The sequence below is a fragment of the Ornithorhynchus anatinus genome, chromosome 3 (assembly GCF_004115215.2).
Source record: "Ornithorhynchus anatinus isolate Pmale09 chromosome 3, mOrnAna1.pri.v4, whole genome shotgun sequence".
Classification (NCBI taxonomy): Eukaryota; Metazoa; Chordata; class Mammalia; order Monotremata; family Ornithorhynchidae; genus Ornithorhynchus; species Ornithorhynchus anatinus.
Window position 1 is genome coordinate 84,922,607 of NC_041730.1, and position 21,978 is coordinate 84,944,584.

The 21,978-nt window shown below is 43.2% G+C and overlaps 1 protein-coding gene across 6 annotated transcripts in view; it reads left to right on the plus strand.

Annotated features, from left to right (window-relative positions):
• The window catches only part of MICU1 (mitochondrial calcium uptake 1), a 229,136-nt gene that overhangs the window by 138,813 nt on the left and 68,345 nt on the right, over nucleotides 1-21,978 (plus strand). For all 6 annotated transcript variants that reach the window (XM_029060404.2, XM_029060405.2, XM_029060406.2 and 3 more), the window contains 2 exons: nucleotides 8,575-8,657; nucleotides 20,145-20,342. In XM_029060404.2, the coding sequence (XP_028916237.1) occupies nucleotides 8,575-8,657; nucleotides 20,145-20,342 (281 nt within the window). The remainder of the gene's footprint in view (nucleotides 1-8,574; nucleotides 8,658-20,144; nucleotides 20,343-21,978) is intronic.

A 21,978-nucleotide genomic window follows, 5' to 3' on the forward strand; every position in this document is an offset into this window, starting at 1 on the left:
ACAAATACCACAGTTACTATTATTATATCCCCATTTTACAGTTGAGAAAACTGCAGCACAGAGAAGTAAAGTGACTTTCCCAAGGTCACGCAGCAAGCAATTGGCAGAGCAGGGGTTAGAACCCAGGTCCTTCTGACTCCCAGGACTGAGCTATCTCCACTAGGCCAAGCTGCTTTTCAGCTCCATGTGGGCAGGGATCGGGTTTACCAATTCAACTTTATTGTACTCTTCCAGCTGCTTAGTACAGTGTTCTGCACACAGTAAGCCCTTAAGAAATGCCGTTGATTGATTGAGTAATACAGGCCTGATAGCTGGGCCTGTAGCTTTTTTCCAGTGGGTTTGGAAATTTCCAGCAGCACGGACCGCCTTGTGGCCATTTCAGCCACAGACTCAATGAGGACAGACAGATCAGTCTGATTTCAGTTGGATAATCCATCGGAATTCTGGTCCGTGGTATCCAGATTTATAAGGGCTTTATTCAGTATCCCTCCGATACTCAGAACATAATCTTGGAAACCTGGTTTTTAAGTCAGTTCACTCGTGCCCATTGAACTTCTTCACCTACACGATGCTGTTTTTCATGCACACTCTTACAACTACATTGCCAGACCCAAAGTGATGAAATACTTTGAAATACTAAGCAAATTCTTAGTCACATTTGACCAAAACTCTATGGGACGAATGATATCCAAAAGGAGCCTTGATGGGTGACTAAGTACTGACTTCTGAAGTGAAAAACAAAGCCTTTTCCTATAACAAGGAGTTGGCCCACTCCATTAGAAGCAGGTAATCTTTTTACTGTAGCCCTAACTATCTAAGGTTGACATACCTTATGTTCATGGAATCTTTCTGCCTGGATGCACTGTCTGATCGGGAAACATAGTTTGGCCAATGTGCATCCAGTCTCTCTTCAAAGAAATCTCACTCACACTTTCTGTGGGAATCGAGATGTGAAATTTACCATTTTTTTTGATGAACCGATGTTTTTTATTCCCTCCTTGGGGAAACAGCATTCTCCTAAATCTTTGTAATCCAAAGGTTTATGGCCAAATCAGATCTACCAAATCCCGTCCACAGACCTATTGTACTCTCCCAAGTGCTTAGTACGGTGCTCTCCATGTAGTAAGTTTTTAATAAGTGCCATTAACGATAATGTCACAGTGTTCTACATACAGTCAGCACTCAATAAATACAATTTTTTTTTCAGAGTTGCTCTATCAGTCTGGTAATTATTGAGCACTTTCTATGTGCAGAGAACTGTATTATGAGCTTGGGAAAGTGCAATACAGTAGAGTTGGTAGTTGTTTGATTTTTGATATTATATGCAAAACTACAGTAACCCCTGAGTTAATTTCTTGGTAACTCCAATTACCACTGAGAACAGAAACAGGAAACAATGAAGTTATCTTACCATGGGCTCTCTTGGGCCACGACTTACGTGTGCAATCCCTCAGGTGTCTCTCAAAATTTTTTGTCTCTGAGCCCCTAATGCATCCTTAGAGGGTTATGTATTTCCAGCGAGCTGACATGACTTGACTCCTTTAGCAGTTCAACATTATAAATAGCCCAAGCTAATGATACATTGAGTTTATGTAACATTTTTCTTGAAATAGAAACCAGTTTTAGAATGGGGCATCTGGAGTTTGTGCATCATGGTTAAAAAGGACCCCTCCATCCAAAGATGAGAAAAGCCCTTCCCCAAGTGACCTTTGGTTTTCCCCTCTCAATTCATGGGACACCACAGAGATCAAAAGAACTGGTGGTAAACAGGTATTCCCAGGAAGAGAGTTTGTCTCCACGTTCCTCCCCTCTTCTTAATTTTCTTCCGTTCCACTTGGGGGGATGGCATCCCGAGAAAAGTCCCCCCCATTATAGAAAAGTGCAAGAGCTGAAAATAACTTCTGTTTGTTAGGTCCTTTATTTTTACGTAAGAGAGGAACTAGAAGTACATAAAGTGAAATGAAACCTTCCTTTCATTTCTGACAGTCCACTACTTTCCCCGCCTTCAAAACCCTCCTAAAATCACATTTTCTCCAAGAGACCTTCGCAACGCCTTCATTTCTGCTACCTGTCCTCCCCTCTGCATTGCTTAGGCATGTGGCTGTGCACTCCTTAACTACTTTGTGGCATAATTCTGCCACTTGTCTGCTGGGTGACCTTAGGCAAGTCACTTCACTTCTTTGTGCCTCAGTTACCTCATCTGTAAAATGGGGATTGAGTCTGTGAGCCCCACATGGGACAGGGACTTTGTCCAACTTGTACCTATCCCAGCGCTTAGTAAAGTGCCTGGCACTTTGTAAGTACTTAACAAATACCATAATTATTATTATTATGATTTGATACTCAACCCAGCCATACAGAGTTTATGGTCATATCCTCATAGTCTTCTGTTTTCCCTCCTGTAATTTATTTTAATGTCAATCTGCCCCTACAGATTGAGGCTTTTTTTTTTTTTAAAGTGCTGTTTGTTAAAATCTTATTATGTACCAGGCATTGTATTAAGGATTGGGGTAGGTGCAAATTAATCAGGTAAGACATAGTCCATGTCCCACAGTCTTAAATCTCCATTTTTCAGATGAGGTAACTGAGACACAGACAAGTTAGGTCACTTGCCCAAGGTCTCTCAGCAGATAAGTGGCAGAACCAAGATTATAACCCAGGTTATAATCCCAAGTAGGGATCGTATCTGTTGAATCGTACTTTCCCAAGCACTTAGTTCAGTGTTCTGCACACCAGTAAGTGCTCAATAAATATTATTGATGGATTGATTGGCTCATTCTAAGGCTCCCAGTGAGTCAGCGGCTTGGGTGGGGACGTGGTTCAGGTCTCTTAACTTTTAATCCAGACCTATTGGATGTCAACTGAGACGTGAGAGCAAGCCCAAGTAGCCAGAGACCCTCTAAACAGTCTCCAGTGCTTATTATGCTACCCAAATAAAGGGGGCAATTATTTTTACCTTTTAGAAAATATCAGAACAGGACTGAATGTTCTTAGAAGCCCCAGTAGGTAAGTCAAACTGAATTTATGGGGCCAGCAAAGAAACATCTGAAAATGTCCTTGATGTAATGGAATCTTCCATGTTTCGCCTACTTTCTTTTTGACCTCCCCATTAATTTTGAAAAGTTGCCCTGTCCTGGGCAGTCGTACTTTTTGCTTGATTTACTGGTGATTGATATTTTGAAAACACAGCCCTAAAGAATTTATTGATTGACAAGACTGCTTTGGGGTTTTTTTATGGTATTTAAGTGCTTACTGTGTGCCAGGCATTTTACTAAGCACTGGGATAGATATAAATCCCATGTCCCACATGGAGCTCACAGTCTTAATCCCCATTTTTCAGATGAGGTAACTGAGGCACAGAGAAGTGAAGTGACTTGCCCAAGGTCATACAGCAGACAAGTGGCAGAGCCAAAATTAGACTCAGGTCCTTCAGAGTCCCAGGCCCGTGCTCTATCCACTAAATGATGTGATCTAGTTACTAATTACTGGAGTCCTATAGTACCCCTTAGCATCTGTTCCGTGTACGACAGTGTTGATGGGAGCCAAAGGGTGGCTTTGATGGCGATTAAGTACTAGTGGAGTGTAGCTCTTTTCCATGGAGAGAAGTTGAAGGAGGAAGGCTTCATATCCTACCATGTGTTCAGAATTGGTTAAACACATGACCGGATCGGAGGAATAAGATGTCCTTCCTGCACTTTTCCCAAGGGGATGAGAGCTAGCAGTGACATACCTAGCATCACCCAACCCACTGCCCTGGTGATGTTCCATGAAGTGTCATTCATCCCCAGAAGCCCCTCCTTTGGAAACTCCCAAGGTCTAGCATTTGCCTGGTCGATCAATCAGTGTGATTTATTTAGCACTTACTATGTGCAGAACAGTGTACTAAGCGCATAGGAGAGTACAATACAACAGAGCAACAGATACAGTCCCTGCCCACGACAAGCTTGCAGAGTAGAAGGGGAGACAGACATTAATTCAAATAAATAATTTATGACATAGTTTAAAGATATGTTCATGAGTGCTCTGGACTTGAGGGTGGGGTGAATATCAAAAGCCCAAGGTCAAAGATCCTAGTGCATAGATGATGCAGAAGGGAGAGGGAGCCAGAGAAAAGGGGGTTTAATCAGGGAAGGCCTTTTGGATGCTAGGATACTAAATATATTCAAGAGAATGCCATCTCTGCTCTCTAGGAAGAGATATTGCCTCTCTTGAAGATGGATTGTGTGTTAAGCACTGATTACTTATTTAGGGTTTCCCAGAATCTCCATGGATACCTTGAAAAATGAATCTGAGAACAATAGAATTCTGTCTCTAAAGCCTACATGTTTGTGGGAGAAGGAAATGGCAGTACTACTATTTCCATTTTTTTTCCCAGGTGGAATATCTTTTTACTGAAAGTTACTGAAAGCTCACCTTCTCCAGGAGGCCTTCCCCAGACTGAGCCCCCCTTTTCCTCTACTCCTCCTCCCCTCCCCATCTCCCCGACCCCCTCCCTCTGCTCTACCCCCATCCCTGTCCCACAGCACTTGTGTATATATGTACATCTTATTATTCTATTTATTTTATTAATGATGTGTATATATCGTTTAGACTGTGATCCCATTATTGGGCAGGGATTGTCTCTAACTGTTGCCAAATTATACATTCCAAGTGCTTAGTACAGTGCTCTGCACATTGTAAGCGTTCAATAAATACTATTGAGTGAATGAATCTATAATTCTATTTATATTGATGCTATTGATGTCTGTTTACTTGTTGTACCTGTTTTGTTTTGTTGTCTGTCTCCCCCCTTCTAGATTGTGAGCCCGTTGCTGGGCAGGGATTGTCTGTTGCCGAATTGTCCTTTTCAAGCACTTAGTACAGTGCTCTGCACCCAGTAAGTGCTCAATTCATTCATTCATTCAATAGTATTTATTGAGCACTTACTATGTGCAGAGCACTGTACTAAGCGCTTGGAATGTACAAATCGGTAACAGATAGAGACAGTCCCTGCCCTTTGACCGGCTTACAGTCTAATCGGGGGAGACAGACAGACAAGAACAATGGCAAAATATAGAATCCAGGGGAAGAACATCTCATTAAAACAATAACAAATAAATAGAATCAGGGTGATGTACATCTCATTAACAAAATAAATAGAGTAATGAAGATATATACAGTTGAGTGGACGAGTCCAGTGCTGAGGGGATGGGACAGAAGAGGGGGGAGGAGCAGAGGGAAATCGGGGAGAAGAGGGTTTAGCTGCAGAGAGGTGAAGGGGGGGTAGAGGGAGCAGAGGGAAAAGGGGGAGCTCAGTCTGGGAAGGCCTCTTGGAGGAGGTGAGCTTTAAGTAGGGTTTTGAAGAGGGGAAGAGAATTAGGTTGGCGGAGATGAGGAGGGAGGGCATTCCAGGACTGCGGGAGGACGTGGCCCAGTCATTTATGAATGAATGAATGAGTATCTTTTTACTAATAGAAACAGCCTGGTTTTGTTTTAAATGGAGCATTTTGCTGCTAGGTTCGCAGATGACAATTGAGTGAGAAGAAATACCCCATCGCTTCGACAAGCACGTCTGTGGCCGATAGGCAAAGCAGCACGAGCCCGCGTGTTGCAGCTGCCCTGACTTTCCAGGCTGTGGGACTGGAGCACAGTAGCTCAACCCTCAGAGCTGTCAGTCCATGTCGCTTTAATGAGTGTGACAGTTCAGCCGAACAGATCGCAAACACTTGATGTACGAAGCAGTCAGAACACGGACCGAATGAAAATGAGGAAAGAAGTCTCTCTGGACAGTAGATGAGTTGAATTCAGATTGGTGCCACAAATCTGCAACTATTTAGAGAAAGAACTGGTTCAAATGAATGGAGGCTAAATATCGGAAACAATAAAGAAACGAGCTGAACTTGTAAGCACGGACTGTGTAACGAGGAACAGCTTGCTGTTCTATCTTTTTGTTATTTGTATTGTGCTCTCCCAAGTGCTCAGTACAGTGCCCTGCAAATAAGTGTTCAATAAATACCGTCGATTGATGGATAGCTGTGACACAGGTCAAGACCATAGGTTGGAAACAGAAGGCGTAACCGCTCAATACACGTGACCTAGTGGAATGAGCACAGGTTTGGGAGTCAGAGGTTGTGGGTTCTAATCCCTGCTCTGCCACTTATCAGCTCTGTGACTTTGGGCAAGTCACTTGACTTCTCTGTGCTTCAGTTCCCTCATCTATAAGAGGGAGATTAAGACTGTGAGCCCTGGGTGGGACAACCTGATTACCTTGTATCTACCCCAGCATTTAGGACAGTGCTTGGCACATGGTAAACACTTAACAAATCCCACAGGTATTACCATACATCAAAGTTAGTGGGCAAATTCCCTGTCCACAATGATCTTACAGCCAAGAGGGTTAGTAACTTCAGAGATACTGTCACTAATGCACAGAAAAAAAAACATGGCAAGAGCTTAATCTGCCACTTAAATTGGCAGTACTGCTATACCTTAGTTAGCACTTCAGTGAGTTCTGTGAATAGAGAGTGGTAAGTGAAAGAGTTAAGTGTAGTTTTCATAGGTGGTATTGTGAAGTTCAGAGATGTGTTCCCAACATGTGAAAAATTGACCTCCATAAAAGAAGCATATTGAAAATCAGTGATTAAAAAGCACAGTGAATGTAGTTACATGATAATAATGATGGTATTTGTTAAGTGCTTACTATGTGCCAAGCCCTTTTCTAAGCACTGGGGAGAATACAAGGTAATCCGATTGTCCCATGTGGGGCTCTCAGTCTTAATCCCCATTTTACAGATGGGGTAACTGAGGTACAGAGAAGTTTTAAGTGACTTGCCCAAAGTCACAGAGCTGATAAGTGGCAGAGCAGGGATTAGCACCCTCTGACTCCCAAGCCTGTGCTCATTCCACTAAGCCATGCTGCTTCTCCATGACGATAAAGTTGTATTATATGTACCAATAATGAAAGATTTGAATTGGATTTTTAGTGTGTGCAAAGGAGTCTCCCAAAGAGGATAGATGAACCTCATTCCCGAAATTACAGGACCGAGAACCTGCATGGAGGTTTTGGTGCTGGTGGTTTAGGCAGCATCCATCACAGTCTGTCGTGTTCCCACGGGGACATAGAGTGACACAAGTGAATAGGCAAGCAGGAGTGTAGCATATGGCAAAGATCCTGAGAAAATTTTTTTTTTTAACATTCAAAATTCATTTAAGACTGAACTGGCCACAGCATAATGCCAGAGCTTGGTCATAGCACCATGACCCAGCAGGCACTTGCTTTTGGTAGCTGCCGCACATTTTGCCACCCAGATATAGTGCTCTGCACACTGTAAGCACTCAGTGACCATATATGTGTTTATATATATGTGTGTGTTTATATGTGTGTGTGTGTGTGTGTATATATATTTGCACATATATATATTTGCACATATATATATATATATATACATACATATATGTATACATATATGAGTAAGGTCCTCCCCACTCATAACGGCGGGATGTGTTAAGCACTTATTAATTCTGTAAGCTTACCCTCTAGACTGTAAGCTTGTTGTGGGCAGGAAATGTGTCTTTATTGTTGTATCGTACTCTCCCAAGTGCTTAACACAGTGCTCTGCCCACAGTAAGCGCTAAATGAATACAAATGAATGAGTGTGAGTGTTGTGTGTACACCCAGACACTATTCTTTGGTATTCCTGCTGGGCTACTTCATTTCACAGAATGTTGTAGGTGTTGCTTTCATCAGAAATCTTCACTACTGAGTAACATAACTAGCAGAAGTCAGGCCTCCCAACTCCCAGAGAAGCAACGTGGCTCAGGGGAAAGAGCCCAGGCTGGGAAGTCAGAGGTCAAGGGTTCTCACCCCGGCTTCACCGCTTGGGCAAGTCACTTCACTTTTCCATGCCTCAATGACCTCGTCTGTCAAATGGGGATTGAAGACTGTGAGCCTGATTACCTTGTATCTACCCCAGTGCCCAGAACAGTGCTTGGTACATAGTAAGCGCTTAACAAATACCAACGTCATCATCCCAGAGCAGCGCTCAACAGCAGGGCCTCTTTTAGGGATGTACGTATAGTAATACAGTACTCCATTTTCAATGTGTTACCTTTCACACTCTAGCAAAAAGGCTGTCCAACAGAAGAAGTCTGCCATCAACTATGCTAAATAAACCTCTCATCATCGATGCTTGGATCAAAATGAACTCTTCTCCCTATATTCGAATCAAAATATTTTGAAGGGAACTGTTTAAGCCATGGTAAACTTCGCAATGTTACTTGAAGTGAGAGAGCAGAGTTTGTAATATCGGTGTTAAAATCCAATGATTCTGTCAAAAAAGAGTACTAAAAGGAAAGCATCACAACAAAGGAGGCCTCTTCTGAAGTGCCTGATCCCAAGGGTGTGTTAAATATAAGGTAATTACAAGGCCTATTCTTGTTTTAAAAGGGGATTATAGAAAAGTGATAGTGCTGATCCTATAGGGTGCAATTTAATACCCAAACCAAATTTCTAAGCCATTTCTGCTCTTCCGCTTTTAAATGCGAGTAAATGTAACTGTTGGTCATTGTCTTCTAATGATTTTTTTTTACATACAGCTCCTCAGAGAAATTTTGAAATTGCCTTCAAGATGTTTGACCTGAATGGAGATGGAGAAGTGGATATGGAGGAGTTTGAACAGGTAAGTTTCCTAGAAAGTCTTATTTATCATGTATTTTACATCTATTGTGCACCCAAAATGTTTGGTTATGTGAGCAGCGTGGGCGAGTGGATAAAACCCAGTGCTTAGAACAGTGCTTGGCACATATTATTATTATAAAACACAGGCCTGGGTGTCAGAAGAACCTGGGTTCTAATCCCAGATCCACCACTTCTCTGCTGTGTGACCCTAGGCAAGTCATTTCACTTCTCTGTGCCTCAGTTCCCTCATCTCTAAAATGGGGATTAAGACTGTGAGCTCTATGTGGGACAGGGACTGTGTCCAACCCTATTATCTTGTATCTACCCCAGCACTCAGAACATAGCACATAGTAAGCACTTAACAAATATCACAGATATTATTATTAGTAGTATTATTAGTATTATTACAATATATAGTTCGTTCATTCATCAGGTAAAAAGAGGAATCACTTATGTAACCAAATTGAAGTTTTCCAAGGTGTACAGTTATAATAGTATAACTAGGAAGGGAATGTTCTAGAGAGAGACAGTACTGGGAGAGCAAGCAGAAATCAAGTCCAGAACATGAGAGACAAACTTATGTTTAGATTTTGTCAATAAACAACATTGTTGTCTAATAAAAACATGTGGTGACCAGATTGATTCTCGGTGAAGATATACAGCATGGTATCAGGAATGAATTGAAAAGGGAAATAACTGGTGAGTAAAAATAATACCTATATAATTTGGAGCTGCTAAAAGCGCAAAAGACTTTAAAACGATCTGTGAATGTTTTCCTTGATGGGAAATGTTTTATAAAGAAGTTTGCTTGTTCTGGAGACCAAGTGACATAAATCTAAAAATAGATTCTCAGATTAGAGCCGGGGAAGAAACTATTTACTGAATTTAATAACTTTATAACAGCCTGAAAAGAGTCACTCTGGCGATCCAAAGATTTTAAAACCAGGTTAGGCAATTGTCCCACTGACTTGTACTCTAAATTCCGTGTTTCCACTTAACATCTTTCCAAGGCACTCTCATTGCTCGGAAAGGGTGTGGGCCGAGATATGCCCATGAAAAGAAAAATTTCCATCTCCCTGGAGGCATATCTGGATTCAGGAAGCTGCATTTCTCTGGCTGCTTCCATCAGACCACTACCATAACCATCATTATTTTGAGCACAGTTTGCTTTTCTGGATCCTAATTACTTGCGCCTTTTGTCTGCAGAAAAGTATTTTTATCATCATTTTTGTATTAAGCACTTTATGCCAAGCAATATGGTAAATACAAGGTAAATAGCGGGCTTCTTGGGTCTTAGTGCTTCCAGCTACTGCACTGCCCAATACAACGCCTCTCTCCATTAGATTAGACCTCAACGATTATTAAATAATCATCATAATTATGGAATTTGTTAAGCGCTTATTATGTGCTGTTCTAAGCGCTGGGCTGCATACAAGCCACTTGGGGTGGTCCCTGTGCCTCAGTTACCTCATTTGTAAAATAGGGATAAGACTGTGAGACTCAAGAGGGACAACCTGATAACCTTGTATCTATCCCAGTGTTTAGAACAGTGCTTGACACACCGTGGCTCAGCGGAAAGGGCCTGGGCTTGGGAGTCAGAGGTCATAGGTTCAAATCCTAGCTCTGCCACTTGTCAGCTGTGTGACTATGGGCAAGTCACTTAACTTCTCTGTGCCTCAGTCACCTCATCTGTAAAATGGGAATTAACTGTGAGCCTCAAGTGGGACAACCTGATTACCCTGTATCTACCCCAGCACTTAGAACAGTGCTCTGCACATAGTAAGCGCTTAACGAATACCAACATTATTATTATCCCAATTTAACGTTGACCTGGGGAGCCCCCTGGAAGGGGAAAAATTTTTCAACAGCCTCCATATGGGAAGGATAGACAGGCATTTGCTGCTGAATGGCCAAAACTTTCCTCCACATGTCTGTGGGCCGCTGCTTAATGTGGAAAATAGCCTTAACCGCTTGGAGCTGCAAGAAAAAATATCTCCTTGCTAAATGATAGGAAACCCCCAGAGTTGAAACACTGATTAAAGAAAAGGTGAGGCTTTGGAACTGCAAGAAGAAATATCTACTTGCTAAATGATAGGAAAGCTCCAGAGTTGTAACACTGATTAAAAAAAAGGTAATGCTTTCCCAGGAAGGGAAGGTAATTAGTTTGTCGGAATGTCAAGAGATTGGAAAGTTAAAGGGCAAAATTCAGAGGAAACAATCTAAAATTAAGTATTTATACCCAGCAGTCCAAATTGGTTTCCCATGATTCTGTCTTTTGTAATTTAGTAGATTTTTTTTCTAATATATTTCCAAAGTAACAAGTGAAAGTAGAGTCCAAAACATAATCAAACACGAATACTGAGTGCATTGCATTATAAAGCATATCTTATTCATACACATTAATGATTTAATACACAAAATTCATTTATTCAATTTGTTGCCTTTTTAGAACCTAACATATTACTTCACCTTAGTTAATGAAGTAGAATATTCTAGAAACTGGAACTGGATTTAGAATCAGGACACCTAGATTTTATATTCGGCTTTGCCACTGAACTGCTAAGATTTGCAAAGTAATACTAATTCTGTCTGTTTGTCCAATTATGAAATGGGGGAAATTCTTTAAGGATGGCCATCGTGAACTCACAGAGGTTGTTGAGACGGAAACATTCATTCATTCTTTCATTCAGTCAGTCGTATTTATTGGGTGCTTAGTGAGTGCAGGGCACTGTACTAAGTGCTTGGAAAGTACAGTTCAGCAATAAAAAGAGACAATCCCTACCCACAATGGGCTTACAGTCTCGAAGGGGGAGACACATCAAAACAAGTAAACGGGCCTCAATAGCATCAATATAAATAAATAGAATTATAGCTATGTACACATCAAAACAAGTAAATAGGCATTAATACAAATAAATATAATTCTAGATTTGTTGATGGGGAGGGAAGGAGGAGAAGAGGAAAGGGGGGCTTAGTATGGAGAAGCAGCGTGGCTCAGTGGAAAGAGCACGGGCTTTGGAGTCAGGGCTCATGAGTTCGAATCCCAGCTCTGCCATTTGTCGGCTGTGTGACTGTGGGCAAGTCACTTAACTTCTCTGTGCCTCAGTTCCCTCATCTGTAAAATGGGGATTAAGACTGTGAGCCCCACGTGGGACAACCTGATTCCCCTGTCTACCCCAGCGCTTAGAACAGTGCTCGGCACATAGTAAGCGCTTAACAAATACCAACATTATTATTATTATTATTACCTCTTGGAGGAGGTGAGCCTTCAGTAAGCTTTGAAGGGAGAAATGTGATTGGCAGATTTGAGGACGGAGGACATTCCAGGCCAGAGGTAGGACGTGGATGAGGGGTCTACAGCGGTACAGGCGAGGACGAGACAGTGAGAAGGTTGGAGTGGAGTGTGCGGGCTGGAATGTAGAAGGAGAGAAGGGAGGTGAGGTGGGAGGGGGCAAGGGGATGGAGAGATTTCAAGCCAATAGTGAGGTGTTTCTGCTTGATATGGAGGTTGATAGGCAACCATGAAGATTTTTGAGGAGGGGAGTGACATGCCCAGAACATTTCAGTAGAAAGAAGGTAGAAGAGGACGGAAGCCAGATTGGAGGGGGTCCAGGAGAAAGTTGGAAGAGAGATATTTGAGGCAGCGAGTGTAGACAACTTGCTCCAAGAGCTTGGAAAGGAAGGGTAGGAGGGAGATAGGGCAGTAACGGGAAGGTGCTGTGGAGTTGAGAGTTTTTTTTAGGATGGGGGATACATGGGCATGTTTGAAGGCAGAGGGGAAGAAGCCATTAGAGAATGAGTGGTTGAAGATGGAAGTTAAGGAGGGGAGCAGGGAAGGGACGAGAGTTTTTATGAAGTGGGAGGGAATGGGGTCTGATGTGCATGTGAAGGGGGTGGCACTTGAGAGGAGGGAGGAGATCTCCTCTGAAGATACTGCTGGGAAGGATGAGAAAATAGAAGAGGGCATCAAGGGTGGGGAATGAGGAAGGGGGAGGGTGATTTGGGGGAGCTCAGACCTGGTGGTGTTAATTTTCCTAATTCATTCATTCATTCAATATATTTATTGAGTGCTTACTATGTGCAGAGCACTGTACTAAGCGCTTGGAATGTTCAAATTGGTAACAGAGACAGTCCCTGCCCTTTGACGGGCTTACAGTCTAATCGGGGGAGACAGTAGGGGGCTAGGTCATTGGGAGTGAGGGATGGGGAAGGGACAGGGGACCTGAGGGGAGGGAGTTAAATGTCCGAAACAACTGAAGAGGGTAATGAACATGGGTGTCACTAAGGGAAGAGAAATAGCTTTGCCGGGCAGAATTAAGGCAAGAAATGACAACTTAAAGTAGACAAGGTTGGCCTGGTGTTTAGACTTCCACTGGCAGCGTTCAGCGGCTCAAGCATAAGAGCGAAGGAGGCAGACAGTGGAGGTGAGTAATCCAGGGCTGTGGGTTAGTGGCACGAGAGCGACAAAAGGTTAGGGGAGTGAGTTGAGTTGAGTAGGAAGGGTGGAGTTGAGAGCATCTGATTGGTCTTCAAGAGTGGGTAGAATGGATAGAGAGACTAGGTGGGGTGTGATGCACAGAGAGAGATGGATTTGGGTCAAGACAGCGGAGGTAATAATAATAATAATGTTGGCATTTGTTAAGCGCTTACTATGTGCCGAGCACTGTTCTAAGCGCTGGGGTAGACACAGGGGAATCAGGTTGTCCCACATGGGGCTGACAGTCTTAATCCTCATTTTACAGATGAGGTAACCGAGGCACTGAGAAGTTGTGACTTGCCCAAAGTCACACAGCTGACAAGTGGCCGAGCCGGGATTTGCACTCATGACCTCTGACTCCAAAGCCCGTGCTCTTTCCACTGAGCCACGCTGCTTCTCTGTGGGGGAATAGTACAGATTTACAGGGAGGAGGAATGTGAGAGAGGAGGTAAATGAGAAGGTTGTGGTCAGAGCGAGGGATTTCAGAGATGGTGAGGGTGGAGATTGTGCAGCGGTTAGAGATGATGAGATTGAGTGTGTGTCCAAGTTGGTGAGTGGGGGAGGTGGGGTGAAGCAGGAGGTTGGCGGAGTTGAGAAGTGATAGAAGGAGGGTGGCAGAGGAGTCACTGGGTACATCTATGTGGATGTTGAAGTCTCCAAGAATCAAAGTGGGCATGGAAAAAGAGAGAAGGAAGGTGAGAAAAAAGGGGTCAGAATAGTTAAAGAAGTTGGAGGTGGGACAAGGGGGGCAGTAGATGATGACTACAAGAATCTGGATGGAGTGGTAGAGGTGCATGATATGGACTTCTAAGGAGGGGAAGGAAACGGAAGGGGCAGGAGGGATGGTTCATAGTAGATAGTGTCAATTAGAACTTGTTTTCCCCTTTATTTTCTTTTTCTATGCCTTTTATATTCATGGAAAAGATAGTCAGTTACAAAGATGATTGTGCTGTAGGAATTTTATTCTGTGTCGGCGGAGGGGGGGGTGGTGCAAGTGCTTACTATGTACCAGGAACTCTACTAAATTCTGGGATAAATACAAGCTAAACAGATTAGACACAGTCCATGTTCCACAAGGGACTCACACTCTTAATCCCCATGTTCCAGATGAGATAACTGAAGCACAGAGAAGTAAAGTGAATTGCCCAAGATGACAGAGCAGACAAGTTGGGAAGCCAGGATTAGGACCCAGATCCTCTGACTCCCAGGCCTGTATTGTATCCACTAGGCCACACTGCTTCCCGAAATTCTCCAGGAAGCAATATAGTTTAACCACTGGAACTGCAGCATCCTTCCAAGTGCATAAAAGAAAGACAAAAGAATCACTATAAATAATATCATCCATTCATCATGAGTCACCTTCAAAATTAGCTTGATGTAAAGCCAACCAACAGCAAACATCAATCATTCATTCTGGTTTTCCAAAATCACACTGACCATATTCTAAATCCTAAAGTGAATTAATCAACAACTTTATGATTTTTTTTTCATCATGACACTAAATAACGTAAATCTTGAAGCTGACCATAACATGGGAGAAGCAAAAAAAGAGATTTCAGAAGGAAATATGAAAATAAGGAAAACCAAAACTAAAATGACCAGGCTACAAGAACACAGTCTTAAACTAAAAAGCCCTTTTCTAATTATAAATGGAAAAGGGGACTGACCATTTTTGTGGATAGGGGGTGAAAATGGGGTATTTTAATGTGTCTTTCTTAGTGGAGTCTCATGATTCACTTTTAATAATGGAAGTTAAAAAGCAGGTGTCCTACAGAATTGTTTCCAAAATGTGTCGAACACTGAAGGAAAGTGATCACGTGGACAATAAAGGAATTCTGAAAAACCTATTAGAGCTCTTTCTCAATTTTTCACTTTAGGAAAAGTAGAAGTACTTTCTTTAATGGTCCATCAAAAAAAAAGAATTCATGCCAAACAAATCGTTTATACAAAAAAAAGGAAAGTCTTTTGGGGCCCTGACCTGCACTCATTGGGTTGCCTTCCTCAAAATACTCCCTTGTTCTATTTAGAATCACATATTCATATTTGTCTCATAGGCTGACAGTACCAGACTGTTTCTGCAGGGGCAGTCCAATGTCCAGAAAAGAAAGGAGCTGCATTATTTCTGATCTTGAAATATCCAACTTCTCCAGCTGATTGATTTTTTTTATGGTGTTTAAGTGCTCACTATGTGCCAGGCACTGTACTAAGCACTGGGACAGTCAGGTTAGACACAGTCCATATCCCACATAGGGCTCATAGTTGTAATCCCCACTTTACAGATGAGGTAAAGCACAGAAAAGTAGTGGCTTCCCCAAAGTCACACAGCAGACAAGTCGTGGAGCCGGGATTAGAACCCAGGTGCTCTGACTCCCAGGCCTATTCTCTTTCCACTAGGCCACACTGATTCCAGAATAAATGTGGGCCTTTAGGCTTACTTGACATCTCAACCTAAGTCCCAGATGATCCATTTTCTGAAGTGTGGATTGAAGAGTTTAAGAATAATTCAGTAGCTGTGAGTTACAGCCCTTTTTTGGGAAAACTTTTAGTCTAGAGTGGGGGGCAGATATCAATACAAGTAAACAGGCATCAATGTAAATAAATACAATTATATATATGTACATAAGTGTTGCGGAGTGGGGAGGTGGGGGAAGAGCAAAGGGAGCGAGTCAGGGTGACATGGAAGGGAGATGAGGGAAAGAGGGGCTTAATCTCGAGAAGGCCTCTTGGAGGAGATGCACCTTCAGTAGATCTTTGAAGAGGGGAGAGTAATCGTCTGGTGGATTTGAGGAGGAAGGGCGTTCCAGGCCAGAGGTAGGAGGTGGGCCAGGGTTCAGCGACGAAGTAGTTGAGATCGAGGTATGGTGAGAAGGTTAGCACCAGAGGAGCGAAGTGTGTGGACTGGATTGTAGAAGGAGAGAAGAAAGGTGGGGTAAGAAGGGGCAAAGTTATGGAGAGCTTTGAAACCAATAATGAGGCATTTTTGTTTGATACACAGGTGAATAGGCAACCAGTGGAGATTTTTTGAGGAGGAGAATGACATGCCCAGAATGTTTCTGTAGGAAGATAATCTGGGCAGCAGAGTGAAGTATGGACTGGAGTGGAGAAGCAGGAGGTTGGGACGTCAGAAAGGAAGCTGATGCAGTAATCTAGGCAGGAAAGGATGAGTGATTGTACTAATGTGGTAGTGCTTTGGATGGAGACGAAAGAGCAGGTCTTAGCGATGTTGTAAAGGTGAGACCGACAGAATGTGGTGCCAGATTCAGCTTCAGATCAGTATGGGTATTTTGGTAGTTAAGAGCTTCAACTAACTTAAAGCCTGTCTTATGAAGATTCGTCCAAGTGGGTAACAGACGCTAAAACATGGGGGCGGGGGGGTGGGATCCTGTGGTAATTGAAGAATCCCAGCATTGGGCATATAACCAAAAATAAAATTAACAGTAGCAAAGGTGTTGAATTGTAAATTTTGTTCATTTCACTTGTAAAAATCTTTTTAAGCAAATTAGGTAACATCGTTTTACATTTAAACTAAAAAAATGAAATCTGTGGGTTGTGTTTTTCTCATTTTGTTCATTTAGGCACGGTTAGCCCCAGTTTGGGTGTAGTTCCTCATTATGACATTGTACAATCTTTCACAATTGTTTGGAATTACTTTGCTTCGTATCTGGAAATGAGGAGAAAGACCTTGTGAGTTGGAGGAACTGTTTGCCATCTGGGAACTGGATGACAGTAAAGATCTTTTTTTAAAATATCTCACATTTAAGCGGCTGTCCATATATATGACTTTAAATGTACCTCTGGACTCCAGTGGCTCACCACAGTACTTGGAGAAACCAGTGTGCTTGCCTACTAAGGTCAGGGAGATTTCAAACATATTATCGATTCATCACCAGAAGCCACGGAGTCGCCACAGGAGACTTGTTAAATTTTTGGAAAATCTTTCAAGATAATACATTTCATCTTTTAGGGGATGATTATTGTCCCCTGGGTCTGCCATTCCCCTTAAAAAATATTTTCAAAGTTAGGAGGAAACGTTGATATCAGAAAATCAAATAAATCTCTCTAAGGTAGACATGTCAGACTCATCTCCAGGAAGGACCACATTATGAGTTATGCATTCATATATTGAGCGCACTTTTTAAAATTAGAAAATTCCTGATGCATTATTTGGGAAATTATTAACATAATGCCTTATTGAATAGAATGAATGGAAATTTGGTGGCTGGGACTATAATTTTTTTGCAGATACAGTGTTAGCGGATGGGGCTTTTATGCAGGATAAGGACAGTAATCTAAGAACAGAGAGGTGAAAAAGAAGGAAGGAGCGGGAGAGAGCTTGCAGGGGTTGAAAGAAGGGACAAAGATGGTGGGGAAAGAGAGACAGATAAACCAGGAACAGAGTAGCCTTTGACACTGTCGACCATCGCCTTCTCCTCCACACCTTATCTCACCTTGGCTTTACGGACTCCGTCCTCTCCCGGTTCTCCTCTTATCTCTCTGGCAGGTCATTCTTGGTCTCCTTCGCGGGCTCCTCCTCCCCCTCCCATCCTCTAACTGTTGGGGTTCCTCAAGGGTCAGTTCTTGGCCCTCTTCTGTTCTCCATATACATTCACTCACTTGGTGAACTCATTCGCTCTCACGGCTTCAACTATCATCTCTATGCAGATGATACACAGATCTACATTTCTGCCCCTGTCCTCTCCCCCTCACTTCAGGCTCGTATCTCCTCCTGCCTCCAAGACGTCTCTACCTGGATGTCAGCCCGCCACCTAAAACTCAACGTGACCCAAACTGAGCTCCTCATCTTCCCTCCCAAGCCCTATCCTCTTCCTGACTTCCGTATCAGCGTGGATGGTACGACCATCCTTCCCGTCTCTCAGGCCGGCAACCTCGGTGTCATCTTTGACTCGTCTCTCTCGTTCACCCCACACATCCAATCCGTCACCAAAACCTGCCGGTCTCACCTTTATAATATCGCCAAGATTCACCCTTTCCTCTCCACCCAAACGGCTGTCTTACTGTTACAGGCTCTCGTAATATCACGGCTAGATTACTGTGTCAGCCTGCTCTCTGATCTCCCTTCCTCCTCTCTCTCCCCACTCCAGTCTATTCTTCACTCCGCTGCCCGGCTCATCTTCCTGCAGAAACGCTCTGGGCATGTCACTCCCCTTCTTAAAAACCTCCAGTGGTTGCCTATCAACCTCCGCACGGAACAAAAACTTCTCACTCTAGGCTTCAAGGCTCCCCATCACCTTGCCCCCTCCTACCTCTCCTCCCTTCTCCATTTCCACTGCCCACCCGGCACGCTCCGCTCCTCTGCCGCCCACCTCCTCACCGTCCCCCGGTCTCGCCTAGCCTGCTGTTGACCCCTGGGCCACGTCCTCCCGCGGCCCTGGAACGCCCTCCCTCCTCACCTCCTCCAAACTAATTCTCTTCCCCTCTTCAAAACCCTACTGAGAGCTCACCTCCTCCAGGAGGCCTTCCCAGAGTGGGCCCCCCTTTCCCTCTGCTCCTCCTCCCCTCCCCATTCCCCCCTCTCCCGCCCTCTGCTCTTCCCCCTTCCCATCCCCTCAGCACTGTGCGTATGTGTATATATTATTTATTACCCTATTCATTTTGTTAATGATGTGTATATCTCTATGATTCTATTTATCTTGATGCTGTCTGCGCTAGACTGCTTGTTTTGTTTTGTTCTGTTTTGCTTTGCTGTCTGTCTCCCCCATTTAGACTGTGAGCCCATTATTGGGCAGGGATTGTCTCTATCTGTTGCCGAATTGTATTCTCCAAGTGCTTAGTACAGTGCTCTGCACATAGTAAGCGCTCAATAAATACTATTGAATGAATGAATGAGAGAGCCAGGGAGGCATACTCTCTCTCTCACTCTTGTTCCCTCTGTCTTTTAAGTGTTGTTTTTTGCGGTTTGTTTTTTGTTTGTTTTAATAGTATTTGTTAAGAACTTCTATGTGCTAGACACTGTACTAAGCACTGGGATAGATACAAGCCAATCATATTGGACACAGTCTGGTTCCCACTTGGGGCTCTCAGTCTCAATCCCCATTTTCCAGATGAGGTACTGAGGCACAAAGAAATTGAGTGACTTGCTCAAGATCACACAGCAGACAAGTGGCAGTGTCAGGATTAGAACCTTGGTCGTCCTGACTCCCAGGCCTGTACTCTATCCACTAGGCCACGCTACTTCTCCTGTGATAAGGACACCGTGGTCAGAGAGGTGCGGTGAGAACATCTTTCCCTCTCTGCCTAAGCTACCCATGCTGCTTGCTCTGAGCTGGAGCGGTTGTTGCTGCGTCGATTTTCAGCATGTGGACTGCATGGAGAGCTGAGCCCTAGCAGTTTTGCACATCACTGATAGCCGCAGAGGCGCACAGGAAGCAAGACTAGATTCTTATGTGAGCCTTATGTGCGACAGAGAGCGTTTCCAACCTGATTGTCTTGTATCTATCCCCGTGCTTAGTGCAGTTCTTAGGACATAGTAGGTGCTTAACAAATAAAATTATGATCATAATAATCAGAGGAGATGTGCCTCAGCTGTGTCTTCCTCCAGCTCCTCTGCTGATGTGACCCGTTGTCCTATGAGCCACACAAGCTTGGCATCCAGCTTGGCTTTCGTTGGCATCAAGACCCACTGCCTCCTGTCTGGTTTCCCAGTTATTGCCCAGTATTAGAGAAACAGCATGTCGTAGTGGATAGAGCACGGGCCTGGGTTCTAATCCTCACTCTGCCACCTGTCTGCCATATGGCCCTGAGCAAGTTACTTCACTTCTCTGTGCCTCAGCTACCTCGTCTGTAAAATGGGGATTGAGACTGTGAGCCGCACGAGGAACAGGGACTTTGTCCAACTTGATTTGCTTGTATCCACCCCAACCCTTAATACAGTGCCTGGAGGCAAATAAGAAACACTTAAGAAATACCATTATCATTAGTATCTTGATTCTGTAATGGTGTCATCGCTATTTGACTATATAATTTTTGGATGATTTTTGTCTCCCCTTCTAGGTTCAGAGCATCATTCGTTCCCAAACCAGCATGGGGATGCGTCACAGAGACCGTTCCACCACTGGGAACACCCTCAAATCTGGCTTGTGTTCAGCTCTGACCACTTACTTTTTTGGAGCCGATCTCAAAGGGAAGCTGACAATCAAAAACTTCTTAGAATTTCAGCGCAAACTTCAGCATGATGTTCTGAAGTTAGAGGTGAGTATTATTGGACCTATTGAGGATATTCCATACATAGACTATTCCCTGAGTTTAAAGCAAAGTGAGTGGAATTGGAATTAAGTCTATGGACTATCAATGGCCTCTTTCTTCTTCAGGGAGCCAGTTGATTTAAACTATTCAGTGATCTACCATTCAGGCACAACTCATAGTGGAAAAAAGTGCAAAACATCAAAATATGCCTTTTCCAAATCTCACGGGAGCAAGAAGAAATCAGGATTTATGTGCTCACAGTTGTCTTGCATAGGCTAGCCAGTTTGATGAATTTGGAGATGGGAACAAATCTCACTTTGCCCTGATTCAAATTTCTTTCTTTCATTCATTCATTCATTCAATAGTATTTATTGAGCGCTTACTATGTGCAGAGCACTGTACTAAGCGCTTGGAATGTACAAATCGGTAACAGATAGAGACAGTCCCTGCCCTTTGACGGGCTTACGGTCTAATTGGGTGAGACAGACAGACAAGAACAATGGCAATAAATAGAATCAAGGGGAAGAACATCTCATTAAAACAATAGCAAATAAATAGAATCAGGGTGATGTACATCTCATTAACAAAATAAATAGGGTAATGAAGATATATACAGTTGAGCGGACGAGTACAGTGCTGAGGGGATGGGACGGGAGAGGGGGAGAAGCAGAGGGAAAGGGGGGAGAAGAGGGTTTAGTTGCGGAGAGATGAAGGGTGGGGGGTAGAGGGAGCAGAGGGAAAAGGGGAGCTCAGTCTGGGAAGGCCTCTTGGAGGAGGTGAGCTTTAAGTAGAGTTTCTTGCATGGAAACCAGCAAAAAAGCAGGAGATAAATCTTCAGAATTCACTCCAGAAGAAAAAAAAATAGCTGAATATGCAGAGTCTCAAAATAAAGGAAAGACCTTCTCCAGCTAGCCTGGTTTTCTTGCTGGGCTTTAGATTTCACTGAATTCGATTAATTTTTCAGAGTAAAGACATTTCTTTTCTTTCATTTTTTTTGAACTTCACCCATAATTTAATCACCCCTCAAGTACATTCGAATCTCTCTGTGATCCAATCCCCTTCAAACTATAATCATGGGGGCTTTCATTGTTTTTGTTCTGTTTCTCCAAACAATTTATATTGCCTTACCTAAGCAATTTGACAAGAATGCTCTTTGTGTATAGAACTTCACTGAAGGAGAGCAAGAATAATTACATTTGCCTTAACCCCCAGCGGTCCTAGAAACTTGCCATTTAACAGTCTTAATTATTCTGAACTTATTGAAGACCAAGTAATTGATTAGAAAGAGTGATTCTTGCTTAGGAATAGCTGAAAAAAGATAAGAAATTCACTTAACTGGGCCTGAGCAGTAGCTTACCCAGGCTAGCATTCTGTTTTTATCATTGGCATCAATGCACCAGGATGAGCTATGAATTGGTTGCTCTCTTCATTACCCATCCTTGACTTAAACCCTCATCTGTTACGCTCCCTTCCGAAGCCATAATCTATTATATTACTCATCTGTGAGCTAGACTAAAGCCCTTCTGGACCTGTTAATAGTTTTCACCTGGACAACTTCCTGCGGGAATAAGTTTTATGTGTTTACCACCCACAAGGTAAAGAGGTGTTTCCAGTCTTGAGTTTATGCAAAGCTAGTTCTTTG